This window comes from Eubalaena glacialis, chromosome 4 (assembly GCF_028564815.1).
Source record: "Eubalaena glacialis isolate mEubGla1 chromosome 4, mEubGla1.1.hap2.+ XY, whole genome shotgun sequence".
In the NCBI taxonomy this organism is placed as follows: domain Eukaryota; kingdom Metazoa; phylum Chordata; class Mammalia; order Artiodactyla; family Balaenidae; genus Eubalaena; species Eubalaena glacialis.
Genome location: NC_083719.1, coordinates 178052835 through 178066074, shown reverse-complemented (window position 1 = coordinate 178066074; position 13240 = coordinate 178052835). Strand labels below are relative to the sequence as shown.

The 13240-nt window shown below is 54.7% G+C and overlaps 1 protein-coding gene across 1 annotated transcript; it reads left to right on the top strand.

Moving 5' to 3' along the window:
- Window positions 1-4440: 4440 nt before the first annotated feature.
- Window positions 4441-13151, top strand: PALM3 (paralemmin 3). Its single transcript, XM_061188743.1, has 7 exons — window positions 4441-4623; window positions 7247-7295; window positions 8194-8274; window positions 8798-8940; window positions 9079-9163; window positions 10851-10896; window positions 10993-13151. The coding sequence occupies exons 1-7, from the start codon at window positions 4583-4585 to the stop codon at window positions 12912-12914; spliced, it is 2367 nt and encodes a 788-aa protein (XP_061044726.1). The 5' UTR covers window positions 4441-4582; the 3' UTR covers window positions 12915-13151.
- Window positions 13152-13240: the final 89 nt, after the last annotated feature.

Here is a 13240-nt window from a genome sequence, read left to right as displayed (position 1 = left end):
TTTCCGGGGCCTTGCCTGTCCCGCGCAGCAGCAACGCCCACGGCCTCTGGGCTGTCCTTCCACCTTCCACCCCTGCAGCGCACAGCTCGGGCTGGAGGGGGCGCCAGGAACCGCCTCACCGCCCGCCCCAGTCTCCCTCCCAGTGCCTGGGTTCAGCAAGGTTCCGAGCGGTGAGCCAGCGCCCGCGCCAAGCCCGGAGGGCACTTCCCCTCACCCCCTCCAGGAAGAGTCCGCGAGGCGTCCACCGCCAAGTGCACTCCCAGATTGAGGGACGAGGGAGGGACGCACACACAGAACGCCCAGGGCTCAGCAGAGCGGCTGAGGTTTGAAAGGCGGTCACCTTGGGCCCAGGCGACTGGGAAGGCTCAGAGAGGTATCCAGGCTTGCGGGAGGAAGTAGCTCCCTGCAGCTGGGGCCAGATTGTGGCGTTCAAGGCCAGGATCGATGCCGGGAGCAGGCGACCTACCCCCAGGGACATTTTCCACTCTCTTCCCCTGGGCTCTCTCCAAAACCTGCCTCCACCCCCCACCATTTTGGGGTGACCAGTAAGAAAGATATAGTTACCTAAAGAAAGTGGGGCGGGGCTACACAGCCTCAGGAGCCCCAATAATCCCCCAACTCTCTGCCTACCCTGGTGACTCCCCTTTCTGTCCACCCTCCCACTCTACTCTCTCCTTGATCCCAATCTCAAGCTGCTACCCTCCTCCCTCTGACCATCTGACCTCCTTCCTCCCTCTGACTCTATTGACTCAATTGGAATCAGGCCCACCTGGGTTCCCGCCCACTCAGAACCTAAGTGTCAGCCTTCTCCAAGGCTCAGTTTCCTTGTCTGTAAAATGGGGATAATAGTGCTTACTCCCTCGGGAGGTGATGAGGATGAAAACTATACTTCTGGAATGAGTTGTCTCTACAGTGGACTCTTTACTTTATCACCTCCTGTCCCTCTTCTAGCCATGCTTACTGGGCTCTTGGTTCCACCATGCCACTGAACCTTCTCTGTCCAAGGACCTCCGTGACCTCCATTTGCCAGACCTGATCACTGGCTCCTCCCTGATTCCCTCTCCATTAGCTCCTTGGTCTTGGAGGACACCATCCTCTCCTGATTTCCCTCCTACCTCCCAGGCATCCCTTCTCAGACTTCTGGTTCACCTGCATCAATGGGCTTCCTTCCCCTCTGGCTTCCATTGGGTTTGGCTGATGGGAGAGATGTGAGTGAGGTCAGGATGTTTATCCCATGCCGCCTTCCTCCAAGCTTTGTTGGCTGTGTCCCTCCACAGCAGGCAGCAGCTCCACACAGCTCTCTCCCTCCAGGGCCATGGGGTGGTAACAGCTCCTGGCTGTTGCGAACCCAGGGTATGCACTATGCCTTGATTATTTCCTTCTGTTGAGTTCTCATCAATTACTTGGTTTAAGTATACAATCTCTTTCCTGCCAAAACTCAGACCTTGACAAACTCCAATCTCATGCTTTAAATACCATCTCTATGCTGATGTCTCCCAAATTTATATCTCTAGCTCTGACTTCTCCCCTGGGTTTTGGACTCATATCCAACAGTCCCTAGTCTAATAGATATGCCAAAATGAACACTTTAGAAACTGAACTCTAGGTTTCCGCCAACTCTACTCCTCTCTACTGTGTATAGCAACTCACTCATTCTGTTTTTCATGCCCAAAATGTAGAAGTCAGCCTCAATTTCTCTTTTTCCCTCAGCCCCTGCCCCAATCCATTCATATATTGGATTGCTGTTTGCTCTGCCTCCAAAATATATTCTGAATTCGTCCACTTCTCGCCACCCTTGTCCCAGACATTCACTGTCCTCCAGTGACTCCCCACCAAACTTAGAAGAAAAATCCAAATTCCCTACCCTGGCTCAGAAGGCCCTTCCCACTTCTCAGATCTCATCTCCTGACATCTCCCTTGATCACTCCTCCATCCCAGCCTTCATGCTTTCCTCAAACCCCCCAGCTGCATTCCCACCCCCAGGGCCTTTGCACTTGCCTTTCCCTCTGCTTGGAATGACTCATCACATGGTTGGCTTCTGCTATTCAGGTCTTGGTTCTTCAGAGAAGTGGTCTCTGATCACCCAGCCTACATCAAACACAGCTCTTCTTTAACCTTATCCCTGTTATTTTCTGTAACTCACCCAATACTGCAGTTATCATCAATTACCTCTGTTTCTTCCTTTATTTGGATATTATCTGTCTCCCCCCACCCCAGGCTGGAAAGTGAGCTGCATTACAGCATTTTCTGTTTGTCATGCTCACCCAACTCCCCCATGCCTAAAACAGTGCCTGACACATAACACTTGTTTAAGAATGTTCCCAATGCTGGGAACAAAGAGATAAACCAGACTTGGAAGTTGCAGTTGAGCTTGGGAGACAGACACAATTATAAACAAAACAATCTTGCCTCAACATGGAACACAGGACAAGGGTACAAAGGGAAGCCTATATATTACACATCCAAATAGTTAACAGTTATAAAATCAAACTACAAGCAATTACATAAAATATATTCTCTCCTCCAAAAGGTGGGAACAACCTAAATGTCCATCAACAGATGAATGGATAAACAAAATATGATACATCCATACAATGGAATATTATTATTCAGCCATAGAAAGGAATGAAGCACTGACACATGCTACAATATTGATGAACCTTGAAAACATTATGCTCAGTGAAAGAAGCCAGACACAAAAGGCCACATACTGTATGATCCCATTGATAGAAAATGTCCAAAATAGGTAAATCTATAGAGACAGATGCAGATCGGTGGTTGCCAGGGGCTGGGGGGAGGGGGGAATGGGGAGTGACCGCTTAATGGGTACAGGATTTCCTTCTGGGGTGATGAAAAGGTTCTGGAACAAGATAGTGGCAAAAGTTACACAACACTGTGAATGTACTGAAAGCCACCAATGGTAAATTTTGTTGCGTGTATTTTACCGCAATTAAAAACTAATTTTTAAAAATATGTTCTCTCAGGGGAATTTCCTGGCGGTCCAGTAGTTAGGACTCGGCCCTTTCACTGCCGAGGCTGGGGTTCAACCCCTGGTCGGGAAATAGATCCTGCAAGCTGTGTGGTGCTGCATATATATATATATTTCCCTCATTCCTATCATGGCAAATATACTTGTAGAAGACCTAGAAGACCAGGTTCAATTGAAAATATTTTGAATCCCTAGGAGTTTTGTACTTGAATGTGGGACACAGGAAAACCCCAGCCCTCAGTCTGGCCCCTTTTGCTTCCCATCCCCAACTGTCCTACACAGCGAGGAGCCTTGTGCATGCACCTAGGGAGCCCATCCCACATGCCCATGCTCTTTCCTCACCCCTCTGCCCACAGCTGCCCTTGGCCACTTCTTGGCCACCCTGCATAGGATCTAGAGCAGGGAGGGACGATTTAGCTGGGTACATTCCCTTTGCCCCATGGGGAGCAGGCCCTCTAAAGCAAGGGGCCCAGGGGACTTCCCTGGCGGTCGAGTGGTTAAGACTCCATGTTTCCATGCAGGGGGTTTGATCCCTGGTCTGGGAACTAAGATCCTGCATGCAGTGCAGTGTGGCCACAAAAAATAAAAAATAAAAATAAATGAATTAAAAATTTTAAAAACTAAATAAGTAAAGCAAAGGGCCCAGGACAAGGGCTCTTCTCATTGAGATTTATGTCAGAATTGCACAGTGTGACCAGGGCTGTGATGAGGGAAGCACTGGGGCCTGCAGGAGACCAGCCTGGAGAGAAGAAATGATTTCCCCAAGAGGGTGGTTGGATGAAACATATAATCAGCTGAGACAAGGAGTGCTGGCCCTTTAAGAATGGGATGTGGGGTAGAACAGGGACCCTCAAGATTTGGGTAGGAAGCTCTCTAGACCTTTCCCATCACCACACTCCCCCAATAGTTATCACATCTAAGGGGTGTCCAGGGTCCTGGAGGCTGTTTGATCTAATTCTCTTATTCTCCAAAAGGGGAAACTGAAGCCTAGAAACCTAGGGGAAGTTGCCCAGAGTTGTCCAGAGTCCAGACCTTCTGGTTCCCATGGGGCACAGGCTCTGGTCTCCAGAATCCTCTAGCTGAATCAGCCCTTCCTCCTCGCCCCAGAACCAGGGTCCAAGAAGGGAGGGCAGTTAGCGTGTAAAAGTATCCCTTGTGTGGTGTGCAACAGTACTCAAAGGTGGGTGACCCTTGGTGGGCAACTGGACTAGAAATGTCTAGGGGGGCAAGTGGAGGTGCCATTGTCTGAGGGGGTCAGGGACTCCCAACTCCCGTCCACCCGCTAGACCACACATGTGAGAGTGTGTTTGCCAGGAGGCAGCTGAGTGCAGCAACGAGGCCACTGGCTGGTAAATAATTGATCAGGACAGCTGATAGTACCTCCCCAGAACTGCCCGCCAGCCCCCAGCCCCCCTCGCCCTGGCCCATGCGTCTCCCGCCTCCTGGCCCAAACCAGCTGGACCAGCTCTCCCAGTGCCCGCCTGCAGCCCCCCCCCCACTCCCGACAGCCAAGTCACAGCCTCCAGGGCACCTTTCGGCAAGCGGGTGGTGGGTCCTGGACTCAGAGACCAGAACGTGGGCTTCTGGGCAGAGATGGCCCTGCAAAGCCAGGTGTGGTCTCCGGCCACACCCATGTAAGTGTCTGGGGTCAGGGGGGCCAGTGGGCAGGGCCTGGGAGGGGCTCATGGAAGACAGTGGCCTTTCCACGGAGCAGGGGAGGTGAGAGCTCCAGCTAGCCTCTCCTAAGGGGGCCAGGGAGAGTGAAGGGCGGCCGGCAGCCAACCCCCCCAGGCTCTTCAATGCCCCCCTCCCCAGAAAGTCGGGTGGGAGGTGTGAACCCTCACCCCCTTCTTTTTTGGGGATTTTCCGCTGGCAGGCCCAAGCCCAAAGTCCAGCCTGGGGGGTGGGGCTATTACTTGGGTGAGGGGCAGGGAATGTCAGGGTCTCTCACTCCTATGTTTTGCCTCTAGAATCATCCCTCAGTGTCCAGGGTGGGAGGAAATGCTTGAGATCCAACAGGAAAAAGTTAACAGCTCCCAAACTGGGAAAGAAAATGGCAAAATGGAAATGATCACCTGCTTAATGAAATGACCACCAACTGTTCCTGGTGGGGCAAAAAGCCACCACCGTGAATGTTCTTCTTGTAGAGTTAGAGAGAAGCAACATCTAACGAAATGTGCAGATTATTTTAATATTCAAGGTGTGAGGGCTTTTTAAAGTAAGAGGGTGGAGGGGCTCCAGAGGTTTGTAAAGAGTTCTGGAAAAGGGGCTCCCCCCAGGGACCCCAATTTTGTTCTTCACTCTTTTGGGCTCCCCGTTGCATTATTCACCAACTACAAACCTGGTTGCCTAGCAATGGGAATCTGATCCTCCCCCCAGCAAGGAAGAGGCAGGGAGATTACATCTTGGGGGTGGGAGAGCAGAGGGGGGACTTTAGCCTTCCCCCCAGGGGCAAACTTATTAACAGGAGGTCTGAGCTTCCTTTGGGATACCTTGTAAAGCATGACTTCAGCATCCTGCCCCAACTGGAATTGGGGACACCCCAGACTGATCTCTTGTCTCCTGGCCATCAAGAGGAGGATGCCTAGACTTCCCTCTTCCCCACAGTGTTCCCAGTATTTGGGACCTGAGAGCCTTGAGTTCCAATCCTGACTCAGGGACATTAGACAAGTCTTTTTGCCACTTCTTGGAGCCTCAGTATTCTCATCCGTCAAATGGGGACAGTACTACTATTGATACTTACCTTCTAAGATGGTGGAGAGGGTTAAATAAGTTACTGTGAGTAAAGCATTTAACAGTGCCTGGCACGTGGTGTGCACTGGCTAATGGATGGCTGATTTTCTTCTCAGTTGGAATGCCAACTCAGCAAAAAGTTGACTACAGTGTCTCAAGATCAGGGCAGGGAGGGGGAGGGGGAGGTGGCTGTGGGAGCCTAGCGAAAGGCCCATAGAGCACTTAGAGTGCTATATATAGTAAGTGCTAAATGTGAACTCACTATTATACCTTCATGGTGAGGCCAGAGAAGATCTGGGAGGCCCCGCCAGAGTCTGGGCAACGAGGTTAGTTAGTGCTCAACTTAATAAATGTTTGAGGGCTTGCTCTGTGCCCACCCTGGGCTAAGTGTCAGGGCCAACAGGCAGACAGTTATACCCTTCTAGATATTGGCCTGTGAAGCACCTGCACATAGTCAGTGCTCAATGCATGTCTCTGATGATAGGCTGATGTAATGATGACTGTCCCTGAAGTGCCCTGCAGTACCAGTCAGCCTCCAGCGTCCAGGGGGAGCCCAAATGGACTAGGGGTGGCCCTGGAGGCTGGGAATTGGGGATCCTGGGGTGCTTGGAGGAGGACAACGATGGGGGTGATCTCAGGTTAAACCTTAAACGGCGAGTCCCCCTCCCCCTCCTCCCAGTTCAGAGTCCAGCACTAGGCAGTGTGACCTGGTGACCCTTGCCCCCAGGGATGGTGGCTTGCAGGTGGAGGAGGCAACTCCAGAGTTACCATGGCAATGGCATGTGTCCATGTGGGATGGACACTTTTCTCCCCAGACCCCCTCACCCCCCAGCGCTTAAGGGATGCTGAGTAGGAGCCAAGGTCCAGAAAGGGTGTGGAAATGGAAAGAGACACAGAGCATGTTCGGGTTTGGTGGGATTCGAGAGTTTCTGGGACTGGCTATTATAATTAATCAAAAACATTATTAGTCATGGGAATTATTTAATTTTTTTTTTTTTTCTTTCTGGTTGTGCTACACGGCTTGTGGGATCTTAGTTCCCCGACCAGGGATTGAACCTGGGCCCTCGGCAGTGAGAGCATGGAATCCTAACCACCGGACCACCAGGGAATTCCCTAAAATTATTATTAATAATAAACTATGCTACTGTTTTGGGAGCACTATGTCCTAAGTTTTTTCCTGCATGGATACTTCCTTGCAAGGCCATCTCTCTCTGCAAGGTGAGGGTCAAGCTATCCCGGTCCATTTTACAGATGGGGAAACTGAGGCTCAGAGAGGTGTTGTCAAGCCTAGGAAGGGATTTAGCTCAGTCTGTCATGGTCTCTGCTCTCTTCCCCTCACAGAACCCCTGCCCTCTGCCCCGACTCCTCCCAGGTGCAAAGGGGAAATAGAGGAAAGTGCTGGGTTTTGGTTGGTTTCCAAGCAGCTCAGGGATCTTGGCTCAGAGAGGGGTATTCGAGAGGCGAGCCTGCTGAGGTGTGGGCCCCTGGGAGACCCCTTTGGCAGCCCCCTCCCTCTCCCTGCAGGCCCATGGCAGAGAGCTCCCTCTACCGGCAGCGGCTAGAGGTCATCGCGGTAAGTGAAGCCCTACCAGTGCGGTCAGCCTGGAGCCCTGGGCAACCCTAGCCTTGCCCCAAGCCCTTTCCTCTCCTCCCTCCTATCACAGGGAGCAGGCCTAGGGCTCTGAAGGTGCGGGGAGCACCCTCAGCTCCAGCCTTTCTCGGGGCGCCCCACCTAAATCCTCAGGCCCCTCCGCTCCCCAGTTCCTCTGATCACTGACACCCCTAGAATGGAGAGCTGCGAACTCCGCACTCTCGAAATCTATAGCATCCGATGCTCCATTCTTGAACCCCAGTCTCCAAGATACCCCATGTCTGAACCCCATCTCTCAGACCCCCATATCTGGACCTCATCTCTCTGAACTCCCATATTTAAATCTCCATCTCTGTGGACCACATCTCTCTGAACTCCCCATCTCACTAACCCCCATCTCTCTGGACCCCTTCTCTACATCCTAGTCTCGCTGGATCCCCATGAATGCACCTCCATTTCCGACCCCCCATCTCACTAGCCCCCTCCCTTTGATCCTCATATCTGGACCCCCATCTCTCTGAATCCCGTTCCTCTTAACCCCATATCTCAGACACCTCCCACCCCCGGATTCCCATTCCAAGGCCCTCCCATCCACAGACCCCAGTTCCGCGCGGGCGAGGCCTCTGCAGCATCCCGGGCGCGGCCGGCCCCGCCCCCGCCGGCCCCGCCCCCACCCGCTGCTGAGTCAGGGCTTCAGCAGACCCCTCCCGGCCCGGGGCCCAGACTTGTGTTCCGCCCCCGGCGCGGCTTGCAGTCCCGGGAGTCCCGGGAGCCCCGGGAGCCCCCGGGAGCCCGGCGGAGGAGGGAGGGAGGAAGTGGGGAAGGCGGCCCCGCCCGGCCCCACTCGGCCCGCGGGCAGCTCCGGGTCCTCTGTGCGCAGGAGAAGCGGCGGCTGCAGGAGGAGATCCGCGCCGCGCGCCGGGAGCTGGAGGAGGAGAAACTCCGTGTGGAGCGGCTCAAGGTTGGGGGCGGGCAGGGGCGCCTGCTTAGCCCGGGCAATGAAGTGGGGGTGTCTGTGAGAGTCAGTTCTGGGAACCAAAGGAGGCTCTGTCTAAACACGGGGCGGGGGGCATTGGTTCCAGCTTTGGGGGCGGGCGTCTTCCCCAGCTTGGGAGAGTGGGTGGTTGTGACGGGGACATTTGTTCCACCTTTGGTAAGAGTATGGGGACAATGGAGGTGTTTGTTCCGCTTTGGGGTAGGGAGGGGCTAATAGGGACATTGATTTCACCTTTGGGGGTGTCTGTCCCATTCTGGAAAGGTTGGGGAGATTGATGGGTGTTTTTTTTCCAGCGTGGGAAAGCTATGGGTTGGTAACGGGGTGTCTGCCCCACATGGCATTGTTGGGGCACATATCCCAGCCTGAGGGAGAAATGTCTGTCCCATCTGGGTGGTTGTAGGGCAATAAGAAATCTGCCCAGGGTGGGACGTCCAGAGGGGAGCGCTACATGAGGTGGGGTAGTCCATGTGCCCCTTGCCATGCCCAGAGGAAGTCTCTCCGGGAACGCTGGCTAATGGACGGGGCAGCTGAAGAGCCAGAGCGGCCCCAGGACCCCGCCTCACAGGACCCCCAGTCACCTGAGGACCAGGCTCAGGCCCGCATCCGGAACCTGGAAGGCAGCTTGTTCACGTGAGTAGGGCCCCTGCCTGACAGCTTTGCCCCAGCCTGACTAGGCCAGGCCCCTCAGCCCACTCCAATTGACACTTCGGGTGGGGTTGGTCCATAAGCCTGGGGTCCAGGCTCCCAGCAGCCCCTTCTCTTCCCCAGGCTCCAATCCCAGCTGCAGCTGTTACAAAGTGCGTCCACAGGTGCCCAGCACAAGCCCGCAGGCAGGCCCACCTGGCGCCGACAGGTGAGGAGCTAGGGGAGCAGGCGGTGGGAGGAGGGGGTGTGGCAAGCAGACCCCAAAGCAGGACCTCTCCAAGCACAGTTTAGATTCTGGGTCCTCTGCTCTGTGGTCTTGGGCAAGTCGCTTTCCTTGCCCAAGCCTCAGTTTCCCCATCTCTAAGATGAGCATAACAACAGCACACACCTGGAAGAGGTGAGAGAGGGTCGGTGAGATCATAGCTTAGTACCCGGAACAGGCACAAGGGACCGTTTTGATATATGGTTGTCAATATGACCTGAATGAGGAAAGCAGTCAGCAAATGTGGGGAAGTGTTCATGGAATTCACTCTCAAAGGTGGAGAAGGGTCACCGTGAGATGCTCTCATGATTTGGGGCATCTACATGGCTTTTGGAGTTTTGGGTTTTGTTTTGGTAATGCCTCTATTAAGATACAACGCAGGCCATACAACATACAGGTTTTTGAAAACCAAGACAACTTCACATTAAAATCTGGCTCTCTAGGTTGTCCTTGAAGTCCAAAGATCCAGTAACACTTGCACCTGGCCACAGTGAGGTGTGAGTTTTCCAGAGTCCCCACATCTCCCTGATGCTTTACCTTGGATCCCAGGTGCCTGTCTCAGGACAAAAGGGGAGAGGAGACCTTTAATTGGGATAGGAAGCACTTGTTGGGTTTTTAGTCTAAGCCGGGAATTCCCTGCTAGAGATGCGCAAGGCATGATTCCTGGCCCAAGAGAGCTCACGGTCCAGATGAGGAGATGGGGTGCAAAGAGTCTGTGAAGGGGGAGCCCAGGATATAGGGGAAGCTCATAAGAAGCACCTGAGTGAGGTTGGGGGCTCAGGGACGGCTTCCTGGAGGCAGTGACATCTATGCTGAATCTGGAAGGGAACCAGGAATACAGGCAGAGAAAACAGCCTGGGCAAAGGTCTAGAGGCTGGAAAGAGGAGGGTAGGATAGAAGACCTGTGGGGTTTGGCATAGGTGGCCTGCAGGGCTGTCCTCAGCTCCCCTCCCTTGGGCTCATCTTTCCCTTGATCCCTTCCTCACTCCACTCCAGCCACCCTGACCCTCTGTTCTATTCCTTGAACTTGCCTAACTCACTATAGCCCCAGGGCCTTTGCATTTGCTGTCCCCTCCGCCTGGAATGCCCTTTCCCACCTCTTGACTCAAGGCTGGCTCTTCTCACCTTTCAGGCCTTTGTTCAATGTCACCTCCTCCAAGAGGCCCTTCTGCATCTTATACCTAAAGGAGGCACCCCATCACCTCCCAGGCATTCCCCAGCCCCTTATCGTGCTTTTCTTTTCTTTTCTTTTTTTCCTATCATAGCCCTTCTCACTCCCTGAATTACAGATTTCTGTTTTATGTTTATTATCTGCTTCCTCCCACTGGAATGTAAGTTCCAATAGCAAAAGGCTTAAGTGTCCCTTAAGTAACCTCAGTAGCTGGCAGAGTAGGTCCCCAATACAGAGGGATTGGCTGCATAGCCACAGTATTGATTGGGCACCTACTGTGTGCAGCGCAATGTAGCAGAGGAAGATGAGACAGGTGAGGAAGGCTGAGGTACAATAGAGGGTTTGGTCCTGAAGGTAATGGGGAGCCATCGATGGTGTTTGAGCAGGGGAGGGGTACTGGCATGCAGGAGGCTGGAAGTGGAGATGTGGGCTGGCCTGACCTTGTTTCTGCCATCCCTGCAGGGTCACCGTCCTCTATCCCAGCCCACCGTGGAGGCAGGTCCTGCAGGTGGGTGTTTTGAGGTCTGGGGGTCGCAAGAGGAAGGGCCTGAATCTCACTCTGTTGTCCCATCTCTCCTTTCCCCTTCTCCCCTGACGCCTCCAGGCCAGACTGATATAAACAAGAGAGCCTCCATACCAGCCGGACCAGTGGGCACATACCCAGAGTCCCCCTCTAAGTCCGGAGACGAGGCTGTCGGGGCTCCACCAGCCCCAAGGAGGATCCCTGGGGCAGCAGGGCCCTCCTCAGAAGCCAATGGCCCCTGCCCTGGATCCAGCCCCCCTCCGGAGCAGGAGCCGAGTCAGGGAGGGGCAGCATCTGACGGGGGAGTGAATGAGGCCAAAGGGGGAGGCATGGTGAAGGTGGTGTGGGAGGGGCTAAGGGCCACGGAGGACTGTACCGCGGGGGCCACAGGCCCGGAGCTGGAGGCTAAGGTGGAGGAGATGGTCATGGAGGCCATCGGGGACAGACAGGAAGCCGGACGCCCAGAGCTCCCTTCGTGGGTCAGGGAGGACAGGGGTATCGTGGAGGTAGTCTGGGAAGGGGTGGGAGGCACAGAGGGCAGTGACTCAGAGGCCACGGGGGAGGCGGGCAGAGGCCTGGAGGCTGCACAGACCAGCTCACTGAGGCTCCGGGAGGGACCAGCTTCTGGAGAAGGGGAAGGTGCCCCCAGGGGCAGCCCTGATGGTGATGGGCAGGGGGGCTTTGGAGGAGAGGAGGGGTCCTTCATTTGGGTGGAGAGAGTGACCCTCAGTGAGGAGTGGGAAGAGCTGGTGGTGGAGGGGTTGGAAGGGCCAAAGGCACTGGGAAGGGAGGGAAAGGATGAGAGTCCACCGGGGGCAGGCGGCAGAGGCGGGGAGGAAACGTGGGAGGTGGAGAGGAGGTGGGCAGGGGAATCAGCGGGGAAGAGAGGAAGTGAGGGAAAGGCAGGCGCGGAGCCAGAAGGAGCAGAGATGTCACTGGTGGTGGAGAGGAAAGGAAGCGAGGAATCCTTGGAGCCGGAGAGGAGAGGAGTTGAGGAAAAGGTGGAGACAGAGATGGGAGGAGGTGACGAACCACTGTCGGCAGAAAGAAAAGAAGTTGAAGGACCTCTGAGAGCAGAGAGGGAAAGAGGCGAGGAGCCATTGGGAGTAGAGCAGAAAGGAGGTGAGGAAAAGTTAGAGGCAATTGAAGAACCATTGGTGACAGAAAGAAAAGAAGGTGAGGAATCACTGATGGTAGAGAGAATAGGAGGTGAGGAAGCATTGGAGGGAAAGGAAAAAGGAGATGAGGAATCACTGAAGGGAGAGAGAACGGGAGGTGAGCAGCCATCGGAGGCAGAGACAAAAGGAGATGAGGAATCTCTGAAGGTAGAGAGAACAGGAGGTGAGCAGCCGTCGGAGGCAGAGACAAAAGGAGATGAGGAATCACTGAAGGTAGAGAGAACGGGAGGTGAGCAGCCGTCGGAGGCAGAGACAAAAGGAGATGAGGAACCACTGAAGGTACAGAGAACGGGCGGTGAGCAGCCGTCAGAGGCAGAGACAAAAGGAGATGAGGAATCACAGAAGGCAGAGAGAATGGCAGGTGAAGAGCCATTGCAGACAGAGAAGACTGAAGGGGTCGAGGAAGATCTGAGTCCAGAAGAGCAGAGAGAGTCAGGAGGAGGAAAGGAATGTCAGGCAGAGGAAGTGAGTGAGGAAGTGGCCCCCCTGGGGGCCAAGGAGGAGCCAAGGCCGGAGGAAGAAGGACAGCAGCCCCAGGAGAAGCAGGAAGCCTCCCCAGAAGCAGAAGCAGTGAAGCCCCAAACCTCTGATGAGGGCCAGGACCCCTCTGGGGATGCCACCCCCCTCCTGGCCGAGACCCCAGCTCAGGAGCAGCCTGCTGAGTGCCAGCCACTGCTTCAGGTGGAGGAGCCCAGGGCCAACCCCAGTGCCCACATTGTGCCCACCTATGCGCCTGCCCGGCAGCCGGAGCCATCTGCCCCTCCTGAGGGCGAAGAGGCGAGCGGCCCTAAGCAGAAGACGTGCCAGTGTTGTGCGGTTATGTGAGCCCACGCCCTCTACCCCACTCCCAGCTCCTCTCACAGCTACCTCGGCCTCTTGGCATCAGCAGATGGTCCCAGGCGCAGACAGGGCACCACGGGACTGGTGATGGCACCTGGGAGCCAGCTGGTCCACATGTCCATCTCCACCTGGGCTTCTGGACCCCTTGCCCACTGCCTGTGACCCTGGCCCCCTTCTGTGACAAAGCCTTTATACTTGAAAATAAAATGTTGAGCATTTGGACAGTGTGAGTGTGTGTGTTGTTGGCACAGAGCCACCTCACCGTCTCCTGGTGGGAAGTGGAGGGCTTCACTCTGCTAGAATCAAAGATT